The sequence below is a fragment of the Saccopteryx leptura genome, chromosome 2 (genome assembly GCF_036850995.1).
Source record: "Saccopteryx leptura isolate mSacLep1 chromosome 2, mSacLep1_pri_phased_curated, whole genome shotgun sequence".
NCBI classification, from domain to species: Eukaryota; Metazoa; Chordata; class Mammalia; order Chiroptera; family Emballonuridae; genus Saccopteryx; species Saccopteryx leptura.
In genome coordinates this window covers 21294404-21318853 of record NC_089504.1, presented here as the reverse complement: position 1 = coordinate 21318853, position 24450 = coordinate 21294404, and the positions used below count along the sequence as shown (strand labels likewise).

The following is a 24450-nucleotide window of genomic DNA, read 5'->3' as shown; positions in this document are numbered from 1 at the left end:
TTTTGATTTTTCCAACCATTTAAAAAGATGAGACCCATTCTTAGCTCATTTGCTGCACAAAGTAAGTGGTGGGCCAGATATGGCCTATAGGCATAGTGTGCCAACCTCTGTACTGATATGTTCATGAAATTTGAACCATCTGTGCATTCCTAGAATAAATACCACTCAATCAAAAATATACTGCTAGTTCTGATATGCTAAAATTTTATTTGGAATGTTTGTGTTTATATTCATAAGTCAGATTTGATCCAGCAGAGATTTCAAACTTCTATAGGGCAGAGATGTTATTTGGCTTAACATAATATTAAAAATTTTTTTTGAATGTACCGTATTTCCCCATGTATAAGATGCACTATTTTTCAAAAATTGGGGTCTAAAAACTGCTTGCATCTTATACAGCAGTTGTAGATACTTTTTACTTGCATTTCCCGCTTTTTTGTGCTTGCTTTTGTGCTCATTTTTGAAGACGGTGATTCATCATCAGACACAGATGAGGACAAGCTAAAGGATGGGAGTTTTGACAGTGATGAGGAGTTATATGAATTTTATGATGTATAAAACCTGAGTTCAATAACTTTATGTAATACATTTAAAAAAAAATTTCAGGCCCTCAAATTAAGGTGCGTCTTATACATGGGGAAATACGCTATAGCCATTACTTAAAACTTGGGAGATATTATACTAAAAACTAGAAATTTCTAGCTTTTCTTTAAATAAAGAAATGTATCAAAACTGGGAGGATGTAGGCCCAATTTTGTCATATTTTTACTAGATCTTCTGTGTGTATGTTTTCTATTTCATTAATTTCTTTTTTCTTCTTTTCCAAGTGAGGATGGTGTTTGGGGTGGATAGAGAGACAGACTCCGGCATGTGCTTCAGCCGGGATCCACCTGGCAACCCCTGTCTGGAGCCGATGCTGTGACCATCTGAGACCATGCTCACAACTGAGCTATTTTTAGCACCTGAGGTGGAATCTCCATGGAGCCATCCTCAATCTCTGGGGCTGATGTGCTCAAACCATTTGAGCCATGTCTGCAGGAGAGGAAGAGAGACAGGAAGAGAGAGAGAGAGAGAGAGAGAGAGAAGGGAGAAGGGAGTGGGGGAGGGTTGGAGAAGCAGATGGTCACTTCTCCTATGTGCCCTGACCAGGAATTGAACCCAAGACATCCACACGCCAGGCTGACGCTCTACTGCTGAGCCAACCGGCCAGGGCCAATATCATGTTTCTACTTCTATTTTTACCTTTGACCTTTGGTCTATAGTTTTCTGTTGCTAACCTTATCTGGTTTTTGCCTTTGCCTAGACATACCTAGCACTGACAGTTTTTTCAGTTTTTTTCCTAGTTATGAAACAGTTTAAATTACATTGGCATTGTTTATTTCTTGAAGGTCTTATAGGATTGCCTTCTACAAGCATCTGATCTTCTGTAATTTTTTCAGGTACTGTTTTGATTTCCTTTTGTATTTTATCTATGGTTAGTAAACTATTAAAAACTTCAAACTTTTGTATCAGTTTTAGTAATTAATACTTTCTAGAAAATCTTCCATTACCACCCACCTCCCAGATTTTCAAATTTATAAATTAAGTTGCCATGGTTTTCTCTAATTACCTTGGTATCTTGGATATTTTTCTCTTTTCTAAACTTGTTTATTTGTATTTTTCTCTATTTTGCCAGAGTTCTATTTTATTTTTTAAGAACCAGGCTTTGGTTTTATTTTTGAAGTCTATTTAAAAAAAAAATTCAACTTTAACTCTATTATTTCCTTTTTTGTGTGTGACAGAGACAGAGAGAGACAAAGAGAGACAGAGAGAGGGACAGATAGGGACAGACAGGAAGGGAGAGAGATGAGAAGAGAGGGATCAATTCTTCATTGCAGCACCTTAGTTGTTCATTAATTGTTTTCTCATATGTGCCTTGACCAGGGGGCTACAGCTGACAGTGTGACCCCTTGCTCAAGCCAGAAGGCTTGACCTTGGGTTCAAGCTGGTAAGCTGTGCTCAAACCAGATGAGCCCACGCTCAAGCTGGTGACCTCCGGGTTTTGAACCTGGATCCTCTGGGTCCCAGTTCGATGCTCTATCCACTGCTCCACCACCTGGTCAAGCTCTTTCATTTCCTTTTAGATTTTCATTTGAATTAGTTTGTTCCTTTTCCAACTTTTAGAAATAAATCTTCAGTTAAAAATTTTTTGGAAATCTTTCTTATTTTTTAAATAAAATAATTTTCTTCCCTGAAGTTTCTATTCTGTCTCATTGATCTATTTGTCTACTTTCTGGTACTCCATTATTATAATACTATTTAAGATCTGGTAGTCCTAGTCACCTTTATTATTATTTTTCAAAATTTGTTTGGCTATTGGGCCAGATGATATCTTAACAGCACTAAGATTTTTTAAAAGCTAAGGTGAAATTGCACCCAAATAAAACCCATTTGTCTCTTCCCTCCAAACCCAGGTAGTCCCTATTATTTTAGATAAATAATCAGTCTTAAAAAAAGCCTGTGATCAATCTTTGTGTGTGAATGTGGTGTATGTATGTAGTATATTTAAGTGTTTTTTTGTTTGTGTGCTGTGTGTCTATGTGCTTGTATACATGCATAGATACATATATAGTGCGTAGTATAGGTTTACATGTGCATGAGGTATGTATGTAGTATGTTTATTTGTGTGTATATGTGGTGTGTTTATGTATAAGGTATGTTTGCATATATGATGTATTTGTGATTGTATATGGAAAGTGTTATGGTATGTGTCTGTGTGCAGTGTGTGTACAGTGTGCGTCTGTATTGTACGTGTAGTATGTTTATGTATGTGTGTAGGGTATGTGAGGTATAAAAGAGATATTGAGGCCCATAATCAGGGGGGGCTAGAGTGAGTGCTCAGGGTATGTCAAAAAGCCAGGCTTGGTCCTTAAGCTCCCCTGCCTTCTTGGGGAAGCAGGGCCATAGCCATGACCCTTTCTGGATGTGCCCTGTGGAGAGTGGTATGAGTTAACAAGACCAGTCTCTCCTGCCATGGCACTACTCAGGCTCCCACTCACTTTTGTCCTGCGGAAAGAGTGACTGGCCCCTTTAAGAGAATGAAGCTTTCAGCGCTCTACTAAATAAGGGGCTTTACTGTTGGTGGTAAGGGTGGTGAAGATGGTGCCACCCCAGAGGTCAGATGAGGATCAGAGTGGCATTCGGGTCTTCCAACTAAATAGGTTAGTTGCTGCATGGGGCAAAAGGAATCAGGAGGGAACTTGCAAGGCAAGGGGACCTTTGTTCTGAATGGGGTGAAGTGCTCAGTGTGGTCCTCAGTCTTTGCTCTCCTAGGGCATATACACATGGTGCAACTCTGCCCACTCTGGGTCTCTCCTCCTGGGTCCCACCCTCCTGAGGGTGTATCTGCAGGAGGCTCTCAGCTTCTTGAGTCCAAGGTGGTTTTCCTGATGTGGGCTCTGCAGTGGTTTCTGGCAGAGCTGTGAATGAGTCACTATCACCTTGGGCATACCACTCTCTTTCTCAGCAGACCTCCTAATTTACACTGGGAGAGAACATCCCCTTTTAGGGATCATCCTCAGGCCATGCCTAACCATACTCCCACCTTGCTCCTGCAGGTCTACAGCACTTCCAGCCTCAGTGTCCGGTCTGAATCCTGTGGTGTGAGCCTGAGGACGTCCATTTTCTCTGGCTGGGTAGAGTGGCAGAGCCAGGATACCTCTCTGCACAGACAGGATGCTTGGACTCATACTTCCCCAGCTAGGAGGAGGATCAGGCACACAGTCCAGGGTGCAGGCAAGTCCATCTGCCACTGGGTTGGGGCCAGGGCAGTTGGCTTGCCCCTGCTAGGGCAGTGCTCATGCTGTGGGGCTGGTAGAAAGATCAGAGCCAGGATTCAAACAAAATCCACTGGCTTTTATGTGATTCACTTGCACTCAATCACTAGTGTGCTGATTAGGGTTCCTTCTCCAGTTTCTGCTCCCTGCTGGTGGCCAGCTGGCCCCATGGCATCCAGTTTCCTTACCTGTATCAAGAAGGCAGGTCTGCTGCCTCCACTTGCTGTTGGCCATGGGGCAGGCATAGAAGCCAAGGAAGAACAGAAGGAGGATGATCTCTGGGGCACACTGGCCTGGGTTCACATGTCAGCTCTGCCAACCCTGGACAAGTCGCCCACTTCTTCTGCCCCAGGGTCAGATTTATCCCTGATAAATTGGGGCCAATGCTTCCTAGGGCTAAAAAGGTGGTGAGTGCAAATTGCCAGCTCAGCCCCTGGCACATGGTACTCAATATATATAACTTTTCTCCCCACTTTCTCTTTATATCTCCCAACGCTGTCTTGAGTGGATCACTGAGCCACAAACATCCATTTGGCAACTTCTGACTTTCCCATTTTTAGACGTACACAAGACCAGCAGCTTTCCTTCCCACAGCAGCAGCAGTCAGAGATCTGCAGAGCTGATGCCTTGGTGTGAAACTGCTCCCAGGAGGCAGCGCAGGAATGTTTGCCCACAAAGCAGCACAGGGGCTGACCTTCCTTCCAGCTCTGCCTCCCTGCACCAGTCTCTGGGGACTGAAAGCATCTGCCCCCTCTGCACACTGTGTGTTTCTGTCCCCTCAGATGCTGGGAGCCTGTCTTCTTGTCCCCTGGCACCAGGCTGCTGATGGGGGACCGTAAGGCCGGCTGGAGCAGGCTGCTCCAGTCTGGACCTGTGCCAGGCTGTTCCCATTCAAGAGGAGGCTCAAGAGGGAGAGGGAGAGGGCAGGGCTAGGGATGGGGCTGCAGCCTGCTGGGGGTGGGGGGTGGGGATCCAAGTGTGAGAACAATTTTTCAAAGCCCCCTGGGCAAGGAGGGTGCTCCTTTGCCCTTGCTCAGGTCTGGTGATTACAGGTCTGAGCTTCAAAGCATGGTACAAACCAGGTTAATTACTGTCCTGGGGGAACTGGCCCAGCAGGCCAAGCATGGCACAGTGGGCAGCCCAGGGGTCAGGCCTCTTCTGGGGATGGCACTTCCAGTCTTCCGCGGTGCTGGAGCCAGGAGCCCTGGCGTGGCCACCCTCCCGCGAACTCCTTGGGGAGGAATGCCATCCAGGCTGCAGCTGGCTGCCCGCACAGTTGGGGAGCCAGCAACTTGTCGCCACTGGCCCGCGTCTGCTTGGTCAGGTGGAAAGCTCCCCATTCAAACGGGCGCGGGCCAATCAGGGCCTGGCGCGCCCGCCTGTTCAAACGCTCGCTAGAGCCGGGCCTCCTGCTCCTGCCTCCGAGACACCAGCGCGAGGGGCGGGTGAACCTGCTGCCTCGGTTACTGTGGAGCAACACAGACTCCTCGGGTTACAGGCTTTGCCCGGAGCGGGGCGGCCATGGAGCACTCCCTGCACCGCGTCTCCCTCGGGAGCCGGCGTTCCCACCCGGGCCTGTCCTTCTACCTCACCACCTTTGGTAAGTGCCTGCTGCCCCGGCTGCCAGGGCTGCTGCACCTGGCTCTCGGCACCCAGAAAGCCCCCCCCCCCCCATAGTGATAGGTGAGGCTGGGAGCAGGCGATCCTTCCATCCTTCCGTTTGGGGGCACCTTTTCTGACCCCTTCTTCCTTTGGTTGCCCAGGAGGGGCTCAGGCACAGACTCAGCCGAGCCAGCCGCAGGCGGCACCTGCTGCCTGGCCACTGGTGCCAAGTGCATTCGGTTCTGCCTCACTTGGCCGGGATAATCACGCCCCAGTTCATCTTTCTGAGACCCAGCCTGTCACCGCTACGTTTCCCATTAGCAAGCAGCTCAGGGTTTAATCAAGGCCTTGTTACTACATCTCCTGGGTCTTCTTGCTTTTGGTGCAGGGACACGGGAGTTGTAGGGTCAGCCGGGTGGCTTGGCTCCTTGTGGGCTCTCTTGTAAGCTACAGTGTGACTCCCCTAGTGGGTATCTGACCCATGGCAGAGATGGGAGAATTCTTACCTCCAGGAGTGACCAGGCTCTCAGTAGAGTCACAGGGTTGTACTGGGGACTTGAGGTGGAAAGAAATGAGCAGTAGGCTCCTGTTCCCACGCCCCCCTCACCCCACAATAACAGCTGGCAGCAGCTGCTTTACAGTCTGGACAAGCCCAGACTTCCAAGTAGCTGTAGTAAATGTAACAGCCCTTTCCCAGAATACAGCCCTTTGCAGCTCCTCATTAGTTTCCTCACTGGCTCCGCAACTCCCTGTGGAGAGGGGGTTCCATTTCCTCTGTGAAGACTTGAGATCCAGAGAGAGGAAGGTCTCCCTGTGAGCCCCTGGTAGAGTTGGTATCTGAGCTCAAGCCTTCTGAGACAACCTGCTCAGCAAATGTTTTTGAACTCTTGTACACTTTTCTTTATGAAGGTGGGTCAGTTACTACAACATGGCTGGACTTCACTCAGAATTCAAACCAGAGCACCTAGGAATCAGGCCCTTCCTGAGGTCTGGCCCTCCTACTCTCAGGCTGTCTCTGTCTGCACACTTGGTTCTTCACAACCTGTCTTTTTCTCTAGGGGCAGAGGAAGTGATGGAAAAGCAGTGTCTTGGTCCCTAGAAATGGCCTGTGGTCTGGCATCCTGGACTTCACTGGTCCAGTTGGTGGAGGAGAATGAGAGTAGCTAACCACCATTTGTCAAGGGCTTTAGCTGCTTTATCTCATTTAGTCCTTCCAATACTGGGAGGCAATTCCTGCTAACCCTCCTGGGATGTGGGACAGTACCAAACAAGGGAGGTGTCCAGGATGATCTGAGTTGGTGGGGCTGGAGTGGTCAGGAAAGTGTGTCAGAGAGCTTTGAGGCCCTGTTACCTTAGCTGTGTCCCGATTAAAAGGTAAAACTATGTTTCACTGCTTTTTCTTCTGTATTATCATGGTGAGATGTATTCTTTATCGAAAACTTAGTGAAAAGAATCGTCTGTAATCTGACGCTCCAGAAAAGACCATTGCTAACATTTTGGGTTATATCCTTCCAGACTTACTTCTGTGTGTGTGTATGGGGGAATGTTGTGTCTAATCTTAACAAAATTGAGGTCATATTGTAAGTACAGTTTTGCAACTCATTTCTTTTCCTTACTGGTATGCTGTGACTATTTACTTGCATCACTCCACGTGCTTCTGTTGAATGAATCTCCCAGCCAGATCTAGGGAGTTGGGGAGGGTCTAGCCCAGCAGGGAGGGTTGTGCTGCCCAGCCATGGCCTCAGGGCTGTGTTGAATGGGTAACAGGAAAGTTGCTGCTGGAACCAGTGGCTGGCCTGAGTGTGCAGTGGGCAGACAGGAACCTGATGGGTGGGAAGCCTCCTGCTCCTGTATACAGTCCTCTCTCAAAGAGCTCCAAGGACAGTGATTGACACTGGGAACGTTCTCTCCCGTTTCCTGAATTCTGTTTCCCTGACTAAAGCTGCCCCTTTTACAGGCTGCTGACTTTCTTCATACATCGAGTGATCTTTGATGTCTGCTCCTGAATGAAGATTCATATCAGTGGTTACTAACATGGCCAATTATCAGAAGCATGGGGGGGGGGGGGGCCTGTTAAAAACCACAACCCACAGATTCCTAGGGCAGAGCCTGAGAGTCTATCATTTTAAGAAACCAAAGAGGTATTTTGATGATCAGGCAGGTTTGGAACCTATGGATTCAGTCTGTTTTGGTTGTCAACATGGACTTTCTTAACAGGAAGGTCTTTGCTCAGTTTTCCTCAGTTCACTGGCCTTTATCTAGCAGGGCAGGTAGCCCCTGGCCTCCAGCAATGGGCTGTACCCTGGAAAACATATGAGGGTGCTGCCTCACTGGTAGTTTCTGAGTGCAAGCATTTAAAGGGAGCTAAACCTCCAGCATCTCTGGGACTGTAGAGACAAAGTGTTTTGACCAGAATTCTTTTCAGGGAGAGTTCTGTACGGCAGTGGTCCCCAACCTTTTTTGGACCAAGGACCGGTTTAATGTCAGAAAATATTTTCACGGACCGGCCTTTAGGGTGGGATGGATAAATGTATCACGTGACCAAGACAAGCATCAAGAGTGAGTCTTAGATGAATGTAACAGAGGGAATCTGGTCATTTTTTAAAAATAAAACATCGTTCAGACTTAAATATAAATAAAACAGAAATAATGTAAGTTATTTATTCTTTCTCTGTAGACCTGTACCAAATGGCCCACGGACCGGTACCGGTCCGCGGCCCGGGGGTTGGGGACCACTACTGTATGGTATAAGTTGTGGTTTATAAATTGTGTGTGTGCATATGCCTGAGTACAAATCCTTGTCCCGCAGTAAGGGGCATGTTCAAGCTACAGTAACTGGCTGTACATTGCCTCCTAAGGAGGCGACCTGGTGTCAGGGAGCGGGGAGAGTATGTAAACTGGGGCTAGGACCCATCTACTCCATAGGGATTTTTATTTATAAGAAATAATGTAATTTGAAGAAGTCATTAAAGGTATACATAAGTTTGTGTTTTTTTTTGAATTTTATTTTATTTTAATATTTTTAAATTTATTTATTAAATTTAATGTAGTGACATTGATAAATCAGGGTACATATGTTGAGAGAAAACATCTCCAGATTATTTTGACATTTGATTGTGCTGTATACCCCTCCCCCAAAGTCAAATTGTCTTCTGTCACCTTCTATCTGGTTTTCTTTGTGCCCCTCCCCTCCCCCAACCCCTCTCTCCTTCCTCACCCCATCCCCCCTTCCCCTCACCCCCCCACCCCCGTTGCCATCACATTCTTGTTCATGTCTCTGAGTCTCATTTTTATGTCCCATCTATGTATGGATTCATATAGTTCTTAGTTTTTTTCTGATTTACTTATTTCACTCTGTATAATGTTATCAAGGCCCATCCATGTTATTGTAAATGATCCAATGTCATCATTTCTTATGGCTGAGTAGTATTCCATAGTATATATGTACCAAAGCTTTTTTTTTTTTTTTTTTTGTATTTTTTTGAAGCTGGAAACGGGGAGAGACAGTCAGACAGACTCCCGCATGCGCCCAACCGGGATCCACCCGGCACGCCCACCAGGGGCAACTCTCTGCCCACCAGGGGGCGATGCTCTGCCCCTCCGGGGCGTCGCTCTGCCGCGACCAGAGCCACTCTAGCCTGGGGCAGAGGCCAAGGAGCCATCCCCAGCGCCCGGGCCATCTTTGCTCCAATGGAGCCTCGCTGCAGGAGGGGGGGTGGAGAAGCAAATGGGCGCTTCTCCTATGTGCCCTGGCCGGGAATCGAACCCGGGTCCCCCGCACGCCAGGCCGACGCTCTACCGCTGAGCCAACCGGTCAGGGCCTGTACCAAAGCTTTTTTATCCACTCATCCTCTGACGGACACTTGGGCTGTTTCCAGATCTTCGCTATTGTGAACAATGCTGCCATAAACATGGGGGTGCATTTCTTCTTTTCATACAGTGCTATGGTGTTCTTGGGGGATATTCCTAACAGTGGGATAGCTGGGCAAAAGGCAGTTTGATTTTTAATTTTTTGAGGAATCTCCATACCGTTTTCCACAGTGGCTGCACCAGTCTGCATTCCCACCAGCAGTGCAGGAGGGTTCCCTTTTCTCCACATCCTCGCCAGCCCTTATTCTGTGTTGTTTTGTTGATGAGCGCCATTCTGACTGGTGTGAGGTGATATCTCATTGTGGTTTTAATTTGCATTTCTCTAATGATTAGTGATGTTGAGCATTTTTTCATATGCCTATTGGCCATCTGTATGTCCTCTTTGGAGAAGTGTCTAATCATTTCTTTTGCCCATTTTTGGATTGGATTGTTTGTCTTCCTGGTATTAAGTTTTATAAGTTCTTTATAAATTTTGGTTATTAACCCCTTATCAGACGTATTGTCAAATATGTTCTCCCATTGTGTAGTTTGTCTTTTTATTCTGTTCTTGTTGTCTTTAGCTGTGCAAAAGCTTTTTAGTTTGATATAGTCCCATTTGTTTATCCTGTCTTTTATTTCACTTCCCCGTGGAGATAAATCAGCAAATATATTGCTCCGAGAGATGTCTGAGAGCTTACTGCCTATGTTTTCTTCTAATATGCCTATAGTCGTAAGTTTGTTTTTTGTTCAGGATAATATCTTTGAATTTTATTAGTATATTTGCTAACATGTTTTAAAAATAACCTCAATAGCTTTATTGAGATATGACTTACATACATATAAGTAACTCATTTAAAGTGTACAATTAATGGTTTTTGGTGTATTCATAGAGTTGTGTAACCATTACCACAATCAAGTTTAGAACATTTTTATCACAATTCAAAAAGAAACATTGTACTCTTTAGCTTATTACTCCTAATTTCCAGTCCCCACCCTTACTCTCAGCCATTCCTCAGCAATCACTAATCTACGTTCTCTCTCTATAAATGTGCCTATCTGAACATTTTGTATAAATGGAATGACATGTGGTTTTCTTGTGACTGGCTTCTTTTACTCAGCACAGTGTTTTCAGGGTTCACTCATGTTGTAGCATGTGTCAGCATTTCATTCATTTTTTATGTCTAAACACTATTCCATTGTATGGATAGACCACATTTTGTTTATTCATTCATTAATTGATGGACATTTGGATTGTTTCTGTCTTTGGGCAATTATGAATATTGCTCTGCTATGAACATTCATGTGCAAGATTTTGTGTGGACAAATGTTTTCTTTTTTTTTCTTTTGTATTTTTCTGAAGTGAGAAGTGGGAGGCAGAGAGACAGACTCCTGTATGCGCCCAACTGGGATCCACCCAGCAAGCCCACTAGGGGGCGATGCTCTACCCATCTGGGGCTTCTGCTCCATTGAAACCAGAGCCATTCTAGCACCTGAGGTGGAGGTCATGGAGCCATCCTCAGCACCTGCGCCAATTTTGTTTCAATGGAGCTTTGGCTGTGGGAGGGGAAGAGAGAGAAAGAGAGAAAGGAGAGGGGGAAGGGTGGAGAAGCAGATGGGTGCTTCTCCTGTGTGCCCTGGCTGGGAATCGAACCCAGGACTTCTATACACCAGACTGATGCTCTACCACTGAGCCAACCAGCCATGGCCTGGACAAATGTTTTCAATTCTCTTGGGTATATACCTAGGAGTGGAATTGCTAGGTCATGTAGAAACTCTAGGTTTACTGTTTGAGGAATTGGCAAACTCTTTTCCAAAATGAATGCACCATTTTATTCTCCCATCAGCAGGGTTTTGATTTTCCCACAGTCTCACCATCACTTGCTATTATCTGACTTTGATTCTAGCCTCCTGTGGGTGTGAAGTGATATCTCCTTGTGGTTTTGATTTGCATTTCTCTGATGCTCAGTAATATTGAACAGCTTTTTATGTGCTTATGGGCTATTTGTATATCTTCTTTAAAGAAAAATGTATTCAGATTCAAAGGTTGTAGGTTTGAAACCCAAGGTTGCTGGCTTGAGCAAGGGGTCTCTGGCTCAGCTGGAGCCCCCTGGTCAAGGCACATATGAGAAATAGCACAAACAGTACAAATTGGGCTAGTTGTCTTCTTATTGTCGAGTTTTAAGAGTTCTTTATATATTTTAGATACAGGTTTCTTATCCAGAAGTGTCATGTATGATGACATGTAGATTTTCTTTTTATCACTGAGTTCAAAACATTTTCCAATTTTTATAGTCATTTCTTCTTGAACCCATAGGTTATTTAGAAGTACCTTTCTTTTTTTACTGAGAGAGTTACAGACAGGGACAGATAGACAGGAAGGGAGAGAGATGAGAAGCATCAATTCTTTGTTATAGCATCTTAGTTGTTCATTGATTGCTTTCTCATATGTGCCTTGACTGGGGGTGGAGGGTTATAGCAGAGCAAGTGACTTCTTGCTCAAGCCAGCAATTTTGAACTCAAGCCAGCGACCTTGGTCTTCAAGCTAGTGGCCTTTGGGCTCAAGCCAGTGACCATGGGGTCATGTCTATGATCTCATGCTCAAGCCAGTGACCCCGCACTCAAGCCAGATGTGCCCATGCTCAAGCTGGATGAGCCCGTGCTCAAGCTGGTGACCTCCGGGTTTTGAACTTGGGTCCTCAGCATCCCAGGCCAGCACTCTACTGTGCAACTGCCAGATCAGACAAGAAGCATATTTCTTCATTTCAAAATATTGGGGATTTCAGGTAATCTTTTTATCTTTATCTTACATTTTTCTCACAGAATATTTTTTGCATCCCTTCAGTCCTTTGATGGCTCAGCACACAGATTTTTTTTTCATAGTCAGTTTTTTTTTTTTTTTTTCTGAAGCTGGAAACAGGGAGAGACAGTCAGACTCCCGCATGCGCCCGAACGGGATCCACCCAGCACGCCCACCATGGGGCGACGCTCTGCCCACCAGGGGGCGATGCTCTGCCCATCCCGGGCGTCGCCATGTTGCGACCAGAGCTACTCTAGAGCCTGAGGCAGAGGCCAAGGAGCCATCCCCAGCGCCCGGGCCATCTTTGCTCCAATGGAGCCTTGGCTGCGGGAGGGGAAGAGAGAGACAGAGAGGAAAACGCGGTGGAGGGGTGGAGAAGCAAATGGGCGCTTCTCCTGTGTGCCCTGGCCGGGAATCGAACCCGGGTCCTCCGCACGCTAGGCCGACGCTCTACCGGTGAGCCAACCGGCCAGGGCCATAGTCAGTTTTTATAAATGTTTTGTGTCTACTTGCAAAGACCTGCTGTGGTTAGGTGTATGGTACTTTGTAGATGTCAGGTTTAAGTCAAGTTTGCTAATTATGTTGTTCAAATATTCTATCTCCTTCTGATTTCCCCTCAGGTGTTCTATCAGCTATAAAGAGAGGCATGTTAAAATTTCTACTATGATCGTACATTTCTCTATTTTTCATTATAGTTCTGTCAGTTTTTCCTTTACATATTTTGAAGAAGGATTAAGAACATACAAATTTAGAATGATTATCTTCTGTTGAATTGAGGCTTTTATTATAATATAGTCTTCTTTTATTAATATGAAATCTGGCTTTTTAATTCTAGTGGAGACAAATTCTACTTTCACTGACATTAACCTAGCCACCCAGCCTTCTTTTGGTTCATAATTGCTTGGCAGATCTTTTTTCATCCTATTTCTTTCCATCTTTCTTTTTCTTTGCGTTTTAGGTGTGCTGTGTCTGTTACGAATGGTAGGCACAGAGTTGTTATTTTTCTTCTTAATGTAGACCTGAGGTGATATCTTTCTTCAAAAACACTTTTGTTTACTTCTGTCAGATGTTTGAGGTCACTAGCAATGTGGCATAATCTTACCTGAATGTTAGGGATTGAGACTGTTTGAGCTGCAGTCCCTCGAGGAACTGTGTCTCATCCTGGTTGATTCCTAAGGAGCAACCCTTTCAGGGTTCCAACGCAAAGGGGCTCAGAAGGACCACGCCTTTGGGCGGGCCCCAATCTCCAACTCCTGTCCCAGCCTCTCAGCTTTTCAGTCACCTCTTTGGAATCTGAAAACACTCTCAAGAGAAAATTAGCTCAGGAAATCATTAAACTTAATTCCACAGACTGCTGTTCCTTGAAATCTTGCTTGGTAACTTCTCCCTATCTTGTTACATCTCCAAGAACTGTTTTTAAATATTTTGTCTAGTTTTTCTAGATTTCTTCAGTGGGTCTGTCATCCCAGAAATATAAGCTCCCTTCATATGGCAGGCGAGATGTTAGCTGACTTCCGCTGGCCAGAGCAACCTATTCCTGAAAGGAAAAAGCCTGGGAAACCGCAGTAATATCAGGTTTCACAAGTAGCAGCGAGCCAGAAGAAAGTGGTTGAATTGACCCATCATCATTTTACCCCCCACAGCAGCCCCTGCTCACTTTTGCCCTGCAGGTCTCTTTCTGCCAGTTGGCACCATCAAAAGCCAGGACTGCTTCTCTGAATGGAACCGGATTCTCCCCGTTCAGAAATGACGGACAGTTGACTCTGTCCAGGGCTGCCTCCCCCAAGCCATGCAGCTCCCAGTTTCCCATCACCACCGCAGGCTACCTACTGCTTCTCCCTTAGAGGGCAGGAAGTGAAATCAATAAATGTGTATAAGCCTCTCTGAGCCTTCGTCAGGCTGCTGTTGGGGTGAGGCGGCTGGGGGCCACAGAAAGAGGGGGTGCCGGCAGCGGGCGAAGCTCCTTTGCTCCCTCCTGCACACACAGCTTGAGGTGTAGACTTGTCTCCACAAATGGAGAGAAAATCTTGAGTGTTAGTGGCTGGCTAGGTTTTTCCTTTGTGCGTTTGTCCTGAAATCATCCCCCTTCCTGTGACTTTTCAACATAGGGCAGTTTTTAAATGGGAATTGCGTTTGAGGTGAATTGGGTTTTGAGATGACTGTATGCTAGCTAGACAAGTCCCTCCTGGATGTATCCTCTGCACACCCCGGGGTGGCATGGGCTCCCTCTAGGCCATTGCTGCTGGCCCCTGACTCCAGTGATGGTGTGCAGCCCCTTGCCTCCTTGCTTTGTTTTCTGAGTATGTCTCTTCCTGACTGTGTCCTGAGAGTCAGAATTCACCTTCTTGCGGCTCTCTGCTGTGAGGGAGGTCTGCCAGACTGAATTTCTTTAGCTGGCTTCTGTTGCCTTTCTCTCAGTGCTGAGTCCTGTGTCCAGCAGAATTGGGGTTCGTTGCTTCCTCCGCGCTTTCTGAAGTTCGCGCGCATCCACTGTTCTTCCTGTTGTATGGGCTCCTGCACGCTCTTTCTCCGCGCTTTCTGAAGTTCGCGCGCATCCACTGTTCTTCCTGTTGTATGGGCTCCTGCACGTTCTTTCTTGTCCTCTGGGCCCCAGCTTCCTGGTGCACTCCTGCAGCCTCTCTGGGCAGCCTTCACCACCTCCCTTTTCAGACAGAGTTGGTGCCCAACTGCAGCCCCGCGGGAACTGGGGACATGCCCTCCCCAGGACCCTTCAGGCCATTTAGTGTGAACACTCCTGGGTACTCTCATAGGCCACACCCCGAGCCCGGGGAGAACTTGGGAATATTGCCAGCACTAGAGATTTGGGGTGCTTGTGAGGCGCTCGGTTAGCTCCTTCTCCTAGTGATGCATTTTCCTAGACGTAGGACATTTATTGGAGCCTGTTCCCTCCTTGGCTTCTCCTTGGCTTCTCAAGTAAAGCTGTGGCACTTGTCCCATGCCTGATGGCTCTCTCTGCTCCTGAAACCCAGGTTGCATTGGCAGAAGCAGAGGTGCACATTAGAGGGCCGTGAGTGTTCTAGAAGACCGACTCTGCACAGGAAACAGTGCTGCAGCCAGGGCGAAGTTCTCATCTTCAGTAACCTACCCTGGCTGGTTACTCTGGGCCCAGGGCAAGTCGCTTTCCATCACTGGGCATGACTGTTCAGGCTACCAAATGAAGAGGTTGGGCAAGATGACTTCAGGAGCCTCAGACATTTGATGGAATGGGCTGAGGGGGGTGGGCAGAGGGGACAGGCATGGCTGAGGGAAAGCTCTCATTCTTCATCTTGCCTCTAACAATGAGCTGAGGGTGGGCTGGGTAGGGTGTGTCGTGTACTGGGGCCGGGAGCGTGGTCTGCTGAGTTTGGTTCCTGTGCTGTGATAGTATAGAGCACCCTGGCCCTTCCTCAGGAGATGTGGTGGGCAGGGCCAGGAGGGTACCTGCGTGGAGAGATGCAGACTCACCTGACTTCTGGGTCAGTCCTCACCTCAGGCCCATTCTCCTCTCCTGTTCCTCCCTGGCCTTGTGCACGGCCCCGTCCCAGCCCCTGTGTTGTGAGCTCCCTAAGGGCAGGTGCCAGGCCATACACATCTGTTCACCCTCACTCAGGGCTTCATGTGGGTGCCTGGAAAATGATTGTCATATGGATTGTCAAGTGACCACTTGTTTTGGGTGAGTTCTTGATCGTGATTAGTAGATGATGAGTATTATCATGACAGTGGTTCTCATGGCTTTTGAGAGTCAAACATGTTTGGGCCAGAGCTGGCTTTGCACTGGTATCAGTTTCAGAAAAGATGTTTTGTGCTAAACATAGGTGACTTTGAGTTGTTGAGATCCAATCAGTGACTGCTTGGTCCTGTTTGTCAGTTTCCAACCTCTCTTTCCCATCCCACTCTGGATCAGGCAGTTTTTATAGGAGGTTTCTCAGCTTAGGGAGTCCCAGAGTGGCGATTGTGCAGCCCTTGAGCTAATAATACCGTGGATTCTCCTGGCGCCTTTCATCCAAAGACCTCCGCCCCCTCCAGCGTTATCTGATCCCCACCCAGCTCAGAGATCGCGATAACCCCTGTAATTAGTTCCACCTCACAGCCGTGGGCACTGTGGCTCTGAAAGAGGAGATCAGTCGGGCCTGGAACTAGAACAGGCCTCTTGGGCTTCTGAGATCAGTGTCCTGGGCAGGGGAGCAGCAGGGATTTCTGATGGGTAGAGATATGAACCACAGTTTGTTGGAGTCTGGATTGCTTGGGCTTGTAACTTAAACACTCCCAAGAGCATGGAGCAAGTGGTTGTTAGGTCACAGTGGTTGGTGGGCTGCTGCTGAACTATGAGACACAGAGCTTCCCTCCTTTCTGTTCTCCAAATCCTGCCTGGCTTTCCTTTGACCAGCACCAAAGCACAAACACCAGTCACCATCCTAGTTCCCTGGGACACGTCCAGAGATGAGCAGTGATAGGGTGAGGGATGTCTCACTGCCATCGGAATGGTGGAAGGACTTTCAACTTTGGTCTAGAGGAGGGACCCCACACTGAAGAATGAGATCCAGCCAATGGAAGTTACTTTTGTCTCAATAAAGGTGGAACATTGAACAATCAGAGCTATCTCAAAAGCAGAAGGGCTCCCATTTCAGGAAGCGAGCTCCTCATCCCTGGAGGTGGTGATCAAGCCGAAGCAGATGAGTGTCAGAGTTTTCACAGATGGAGTGGATGCAAGGGCTTTCCGCTTGCTGCAGGCTGGGCGGCCCTGCCTCCCCAGTGCATGTCCACTGGTGAAGCGAGTTCAGCAGCTTCTCGAGGTTCCAGGAACAGTCTATTGGACTAAGAGAAGGTTTTTCAACATGTCACTGAGGAAGAGGAGTGTGGTCCTCTCTCTCCTCTGTCCATGCTGAAGGGCCACTGGGTGCCTGTGAGGATGACTTAATATTTTTAAAAATTTTATGTATTGACTTTAGAGAGAGAGGAAGGGAGAATGAAAGACAGAAACATCGATCTGTGCTTGTATGTGTCCTGACCAGGGATGGAACCTATATCTTGGGATGATGCTCAACCAACTGAGCCAACAAGCCAGGGCAATGACCTACTGTCTTGTTTTGGGCTGCCTTGTAAAGTAATGAGCTCCCCATCCACAGAGGGGTATAAGTCTAGGCTGGAGAACCACTGTTGGAGGAATTGCAGTAGGGGCTCCTGATGTGGTGAGGAGGCTGTACTAGGTGGCTTCTGAGCTCCCTTCCAAACCAGAGACTGTGTGAGTCTTTGAATCGCTTCACATGAACAAGAGCCCATTCCTCTCACTGTCACTCCACTTTGCACCCAACAAGGAGATGAGGCGGCATTGTTTCTATTGTTATTTCCTTAGGTCAGCTGAAGCTGTCGATTGATGCCCAGGACCGGATTCTGCTGCTCCACAGTGAGTATGGCTGCATGCCAGGTCTGCCCAGGAAGAGGTGGGCCACTCGGCCTCCTGCCTGGAGGTGGTGTTACCATGGGCCAAGGCCTCTTTTCTCATCTTTGTATAGGGTCCTTCCATGTGTCTATTGAAAAAAAGTAGGTATTCATTTGGGACTCTTTCTAGGACCCTTCCCTGGTCCTGCCCCTCATGTGATCGAGTCCATACAGTGAGATTTCTCCCCGGCAGGCTGGAGCTATTTCTGGGCGCCTCAACGTCACCCTTGGTCGGGGCATTACCATGGAGCAGGGCCACAGAAGGACTTCTCTTCCTTCCCTCTCTAAACCTTTACTGCTAAGTGACCATAAGCAGACACAGTTTTCTCATATGCCAAATGGTGGTGATAATAGTATCTATCTTATCGGCTGTTAGGAGGATTAAAGGACTTGGTATTTAGTAATGCACTTGGGATAGTGCCTACCATGTAAGCTGTATTTTAGTGTTTGTTAAGTAAGATAAAAAACCATGAATTCCAAAAATAAGAATTGAGCTTTGGCTATGAGCTGGGAGGTGAGGACACCAAAGGGAAGCACCTATCCCTATCTAGGTGGTGATAATAGGATGGCAGGGAAGACTTGGCAAAGGGGGTGATACCCACACTTTATCCTGAAGGAAGAACAGGCCTGAGCCAGGCAGAAGGGGGCAGACAGGCCAGACATTCCATGCAGGGAGAGCAGCAAGTGCAAAGGGGTCAGCGAGAGCACGGTGCATTTGGAGGACTGTCCAATGTGACTGAGGCATGGCACAGGATGGGGTAGAGGGGTGAGCCAGGGCCAGGTGATGAAGGTCCTCGGTGCCACCCAGAGGATTTTACACTTTACCTGTCCATTTATCCGAGTGTTCATCCTTCCATGTGGCGCATACAGTTATCAAGCTTCTATCTACCTGGACTCTTCTGTTTGGCCCAGCAGGCCCTGCCTATCGCTTCAACTCCCCTGGCTTCTGCAGCCAAAGGCTCCCTCCACCCCTGTTCTGTCGTGATGTGCAGCCTCCGTGAATGCATCATGCTTGCTAATGCTTCTGTGCCTTTGCACCCTCTTTTCCCTGTGTCTGGAATAGCCTGCCATCTTCTTGAACTCCTTTTGAAAAGTCTTTCTCTCTTGCACTGATTTTGCAGGACCTCTGCCCGCCTTCATCATCACTAGGGCTCAGGAAGGGAGGCTCATTTTCCCTCTTGTTTTCCTTTCCAGGAGTCACCCCTTGACCTACCTGCCTGGGCTAAATTTGTTGCTTCCTACTCTGTGTCTTCATCAAAGCTCTGACTACACTGGGCCACACCACCTTGTTCTGTCCAGGGTCTTTCTTCCTTTCCAGCATGGGAGTGCCTCCCCCGAGAGCCAGGTAGAGCCAGGCTTCAGCAGGCCCAGGTCCTGCCCTCAGGGGGACCACACCCTCGAGGGAAGGATGCACACAGGAAGAGTAACTAGGATACCAGGCAGCATAGACCAGTAGGCGCCTGGGTTCCTGGGGTCTTGGCCTTGGGGGGCCCAAGGTGAAGTTCCCAAGGACCAGCAGAGGGGGGTTCTTTGCCCTCCAGAGCTTGACTCCAGCTGTGCAAACAGTTTTTGCAGAATGAGTGTTGGCCTCCAGCACTCCATTTGTCCTGCACAGTTTGCTTTGGCTTCACCCCAGTCTCAGCTTTCATCCCGTCCAGCCTGTTCCCCTCTCTCCTTTGGCTTCCCAGGCCTCATGCCTCAGACTACAGGAGCTTTGTCTGAGCCAAAGCCAGGGGCTCAATCAAAACCAAACACAGAAGAAACTAGAAAAGAGGCTCAGCTCCTGTCAGGCCCGCTGTCTGATTTCTGCAGACCTCAGGCGAATGGGCCACGCTCGCTTTCACGACCAGACCCGAGCATCCCCACCACCTATCCCTTGCCTTTTTTATTATTCTTTTCAACAAACATTTGTCGAACAGTAATTTACTTGCCAGGCATTCTGTAACCAATTTAGCCACATTATTCCATTTAATTAGCACAACTACTCTTTGAAGTGGGTATGATCCCAAACCCATTTAAAAAATGACAAATTCATTCTTTTTTTTTTTTAAGACTTTATTCAATTTTCAGAGAGGAGAGAGAGGGAGAAAGAGAGAGAGAGAGAAGGGGGGAGGAGCAGCAAGCATCAACTCCCATATGTTCCTTGACCGGGCAAGCCCAGGGTTTTGAACCGGCAACCTCAGTGTTCCAGGTCGACACTTTATCCCACTGCACCACCACAGGTCAGGCGACAAATTCATTCTTGGAGAGGTAACACTACTCACTCTGGCTCACATGGCTAGTAAATGGTAGGGCTGGGCTTCACACTCGGGTCTGTCTACCTGGACCCAAGCTTCTGCCTGCTGTGCTGTGCTGTCATCGGCCACAGCACAGACCACTGTGCAGGGTGAGTTCTCTGCCTAGCCCCCCAATTCCCAGGAGGCAGGCCTGTGTGGTGGGGAACACTGGCCTGGCAGTCAGGGGACATGGATCTGCCATCCCGTTGTCCTATGACTTTGGGCAAGTTTCCTACTATCTTTGGACCCCCTCATCTTCCCCATGAAATGAGGGGCTGGACTCAATACATTTTATGTTCCTTTCCAGTTATAAGAATCAGGAGATTGAATGCACCTTATAATGCCTCAGTGAGGGTGCCGAGTGTGCGAGATGGTGAGAGTGGACTAGATCAGAGAGGGATTAATATCCAATGGTGGTTGTGCAGCTTAAGGGCCTGGTAATAATTAATCTTTCCCACCCACCCACCCACCCCAACATTTTAATTCTCTGTCTAGTCATGGAAGGCAAAGGTCTGATGAGCAAAGAGCCTGGCATCTGCGATCCCTACGTGAAGGTATACATGGAGGTTGGGGTGGGTATGGGTGGGCGGGAGGTGGTGAAGGGCCGCCTTACTGGAGTGAGCTCCAAGGTCCTAGCACATCATCTGTGGGCCTGGGTACATTGAGGTAACAGTGACCGCCTCATCATTTTGTCAGCAGGCATTTGTTTTGCCCAGGGCAGAGGGGCCCTGTGCTAGTATAAACCCCTTCCTTTAGCCTGGCTTGGTCCCTGGGGCTTCCTGCAATAGTGGGAATCTTATGGGTGATCTGGGTCATCGGCATAGGAGAGTAGAGTGAGCATGTGGATGTGGGAAATCCACAGATAATCCCAAGCCCTCTCATGAAAAGCAACATTTTCACTCCTTTCCTCCCCCAAACCAGAGGCAAGCTGGCCAGGTTTGGGTGGTGGAGTGGAGGGAGCGGCTCTGAGGGCGGGGAGGTCCATCTGAGTGGGGTCCTTGCAGGGAACACAGAGGCCCCTTGGGGTGGGGGAACTACTTCTAGCCAAAGCCGAAGGCCAGGAGCCTCCCAGACCGTGGCCACCTCGATGCAGGGGCAGGGATCGCTGCACTTCTCTGCATTCTCTCTGAAGCCCCCGGACTGGACAGAGGTCCCTGTGGGCGAGGACCTGGTCAGGAACGGCTGGGAGACTGAGGCAGGGGGTGAACACTCTAGAGCGGGGATTGGTGGTCTTGTCAGAGTAACCTGGAGCCTCTTGTGAAGGGGCACCCAGCAGCTGCTGGGAACTCCGAAGAGAGGAGGCCTGTGCTTCGGGCGCAACCTCTCTGCCTGGACGGAGAGCAGAGGTGGGCGTGTTGTCTTTGGCGGGGCCCGTGGCTGCCTTGGTACCATCCACTACAGGGCCCTGTCCTGGTGTTTGATCCCAACGCCTCTGGCCCGGGGCTCCTCATTCTTCCCCACTTCCGACTGAGGACTGCACCCTGTCCTCTGCAGAGGCTGGGCTGAAGGACCCTGGGAAGCCTCCGGCTGGAGAGGTGCAGTCGGCCTCTGGGCTTAGGTTACCGCATAGCCACAAGTAACTGTCTGATGCTTACTCTTCTCCAATTCAAGATTTCTTTGATCCCTGAGGATCGTCGACCACACCGTCAGAAGACGCAGACCATTCCCGACTGCAGAGACCCCGTCTTCCACGAGCACTTCTTCTTGTAAGAGTCTGGGGTAGCGGGCCCTCGGCAGGGGAGGGAGGAGGTGTTTATCTGGAACAGCTCTGTTTGCCAAATCTAGAACTAGATCTAAGCAGAAAAACAGTGACTTCGAAAGGATGTCTTTGTTTTCTCATTCACTGTGTCCTTGCATCCCTGGCACCTGTCCCAGCGGTGAGGTCCACAGTGATAACGTCTCACTTGGCTGGCTCTCACAGCTAAAGTGCCCAGTCTGAGGCTGGCAGCCCCTGCGGGGCGGGCGGGTTCCCACTGTGCCGTGGGCCAAGCTTCCTCCTTCAGCAGAAGGAATTTTCCAGGCTGAGGGATGTTATGCCTCCCCCTCTCTTTTAAAACTTGCTAACCTCTCCGAGGCCGGCTTCCTTATTTGTAAAATAGGACTAATAATAGTGACAACCCGGGAGAGATGAGGTGTAAATGAGACAGTAACACTGAGTGTTGTTATTATTACTATCATTATTATTATTACTATTTCTTTCCTCATCCCTAAATTCTGGGGCCAGTGGGAAGGAAGGTAATGGACATTTTGGATTTACCTATTAGTGCAAATTAACGGTGTTTTATTGCTTTTCAAACCACGCAAGGTAATTTTGCTTATTGTAGAAAAATAGAAATTATAGATAAGCAAAAAAGAAAAGAGAGAGAGAGAGAAGATAATATCCCCTCAGCCCTACTATTCACTGACATGTCTTGGTTTATTTCTTTTCAGATCTTTGAATTTGTGTGGGTGTGTATGTCTTTGTGCAAGTGTTTATAAAAGTGGAATTGTTCTATAGTGTTGTGTGGCAACCTCCCTTTGGTCCTTAACAACGTAACGTAAACTCTTCTGTGTATGTCAATATTCACTTCCCACACGACCTGTGCCTGAGTTTTTTTAACCAGCTCTTTATGGGTGGATGTGTAGGTTATTTCCAAATTTTGCAGTTGTGTCAGCCACCGTGGGTGTGGCCCGGAGCTCAGCCCTGCGAGCCGTCTGACCCTCTGGCTTGCTTTGCAGTCCTGTCCAAGAGGAAGACGAACGGAAGCGCCTCCTGGTCGCCGTGTGGAACAGGGCAGGTGACTCCAGGTGAGGGGAACTGCTGAGCTGGGGGGGGGGGCGGTCCTGCTCTGGGCCTGCGGGTGGCAGCCAGGCGGCCGGCATACAGCAGGGGCTTAGTGGATGAATGAGTAGCAGTGGCAACGCTAAATTTGCCACCCAAAGAGTCCTGTCCCGGGTGATGCCAAGGACTGTGTTATCAAAGAGCATTTGCTGTGCCCTTGGTATTAGCAAGACACTGTGTTGGCCACTGGGGTTGCCAACCAGCCTGCATTCTGCTCTCAAGGCACCGACTTTCAGTAAGGGACACCAGGCACTGCATGGAAACAAATTTCAGTAACAGCACGCACAGGATCAGTCCCATGGGAGAAGGGGCTCCATGGAAAAGAACCCCGTTTCTCCCCTAGCCACCACTGTACCCAGTGCCCAGTACATCGAAGTTTAGTGAATATTGGTTCAGTGAAAAAGGAATGAAATGAGCAAAAGGATAGTAAATATGGAAAGAGGGATAGTTCATCGTGGGTTGAGGAAGGAAGAAGAGGAAGCCTTCTTGCAGAAAGGGGATTTTGACCATAGGGCAGAGATCAGGAATAAGACAAGGAGAGAAGGTTGGAAAGGGTGTCCCAGGCAGAGACACAGTAGGAGCACAGGTGAGGAGACAGGAACATGCCTGGTGGGCTCAGGCTGCCATGGGGAGGCCCATTTGGGAAGGGTGGAAGTTTAGGAGACTGCAAACTGGCTGGTCTTGCAGGCAGCCCAGGATGCCCGAAGCCAGCTGACGCGGTTAGTATAGAGCAGAAGAGGCGTTCTGGGCAGGTGAGGGTGGGGATCAGCTGTGATGGGAAGGGGGTGAACCTTTAACTGATGGCCATGCCAACTCTGAACAGCAGGGGCTTATTCACCTGGTGCAGCCTAAGAGCTCTGGTAGACCCCGTGGCCAGTAACATTTGTCAAGACATTATAGAACCAAATGGTGACCAAAAAAGTGTCTAGGTGAATGAAAATCAGCTCAACTCACCTGCTGAGAACCAGAAAATACTTTTGGGTTGAATGCTTTTTAGTACCCTAAATGTTATAGCTAGTATGCTTTTTAATTTTTTTATTATTTATTTATTCATTTCAGAGAGGAAAGGGAGAGACAGAGAGAGAGAGGAGAGACAGAGAGAGAAGGGGGGGGAGGAACTGGAAGCATCAACTCCCATATGTGCCTTGACCAGGCAAGCCCAGGGTTTTGAACCGGCGACCTCAGCATTTCCAGATCAACGCTTTATCCACTGCGCCACCACAGGTCAGGCGCTAGTATGCTTTTTAAAGTTGAGCCTTATTCAGCCTTCACAATAAAGGCTTTGTCTTTTAATAGAGCATTTACTTTTTATCATGGAATGGTGCTTATGGTACTGTAGGGCCTCATTCACTGAGGTGCCATTTCCCGGGCATCAATGTGGCACATGGATCAATCAGAGACCATATGCTCTCAAGAGGATTCCTGATAGGGACTTGGGGGTGTAGGTGAGGAGGAGGACATCACCGTGATAAGAGGAACAACCATTAATCAGATGTTGACCACAACCAGGGGTTAAGAGTGCATTATCTCATTTAATTCTTAAAACAACTCTAAAAGGAGCATGTTTTTTGCCTTAAGTTTTCAGAAGAGGAGACTGAAGCTAAGGAGGAAGTAACTTGCGCAAGGTCATACAGCCGTTGAACAGTAGAGCCAGGCAGTAAGACCCTAGAGTCCTCATTCTCAACACTGCATTGCCTCCTGGAGGCTCAGGTAAAAGGAGAGAACAAAGAACCAGTGGAGTGCAGAGGTGAGGGGCAGGGCCGGAGTATGGAGGGATCCGTGCCCTTACTGGTCTTGCTAGAGGGTCAAGTGCAAGGTAGGGACTGTCTGGAGATAGGATGAAGGAGTTGG

General features: G+C 48.2%; 1 protein-coding gene across 2 annotated transcripts in view; it reads left to right on the top strand.

The window, feature by feature from the left end:
• Positions 1-5268: 5268 nt before the first annotated feature.
• The window catches only part of RGS3 (regulator of G protein signaling 3), a 121172-nt gene continuing 101990 nt past the window's right edge, over positions 5269-24450 (top strand). Inside the window, exons 1-5 of one of the 2 annotated variants that reach the window (XM_066367366.1) lie at positions 5269-5415; positions 17417-17467; positions 20274-20332; positions 21390-21484; positions 22497-22565. In XM_066367366.1, the coding sequence (XP_066223463.1) occupies positions 5337-5415; positions 17417-17467; positions 20274-20332; positions 21390-21484; positions 22497-22565 (353 nt within the window). In that variant the 5' untranslated portion in view covers positions 5269-5336. The remainder of the gene's footprint in view (positions 5416-17416; positions 17468-20273; positions 20333-21389; positions 21485-22496; positions 22566-24450) is intronic. The other variant, XM_066367364.1, reaches the window with a different exon arrangement.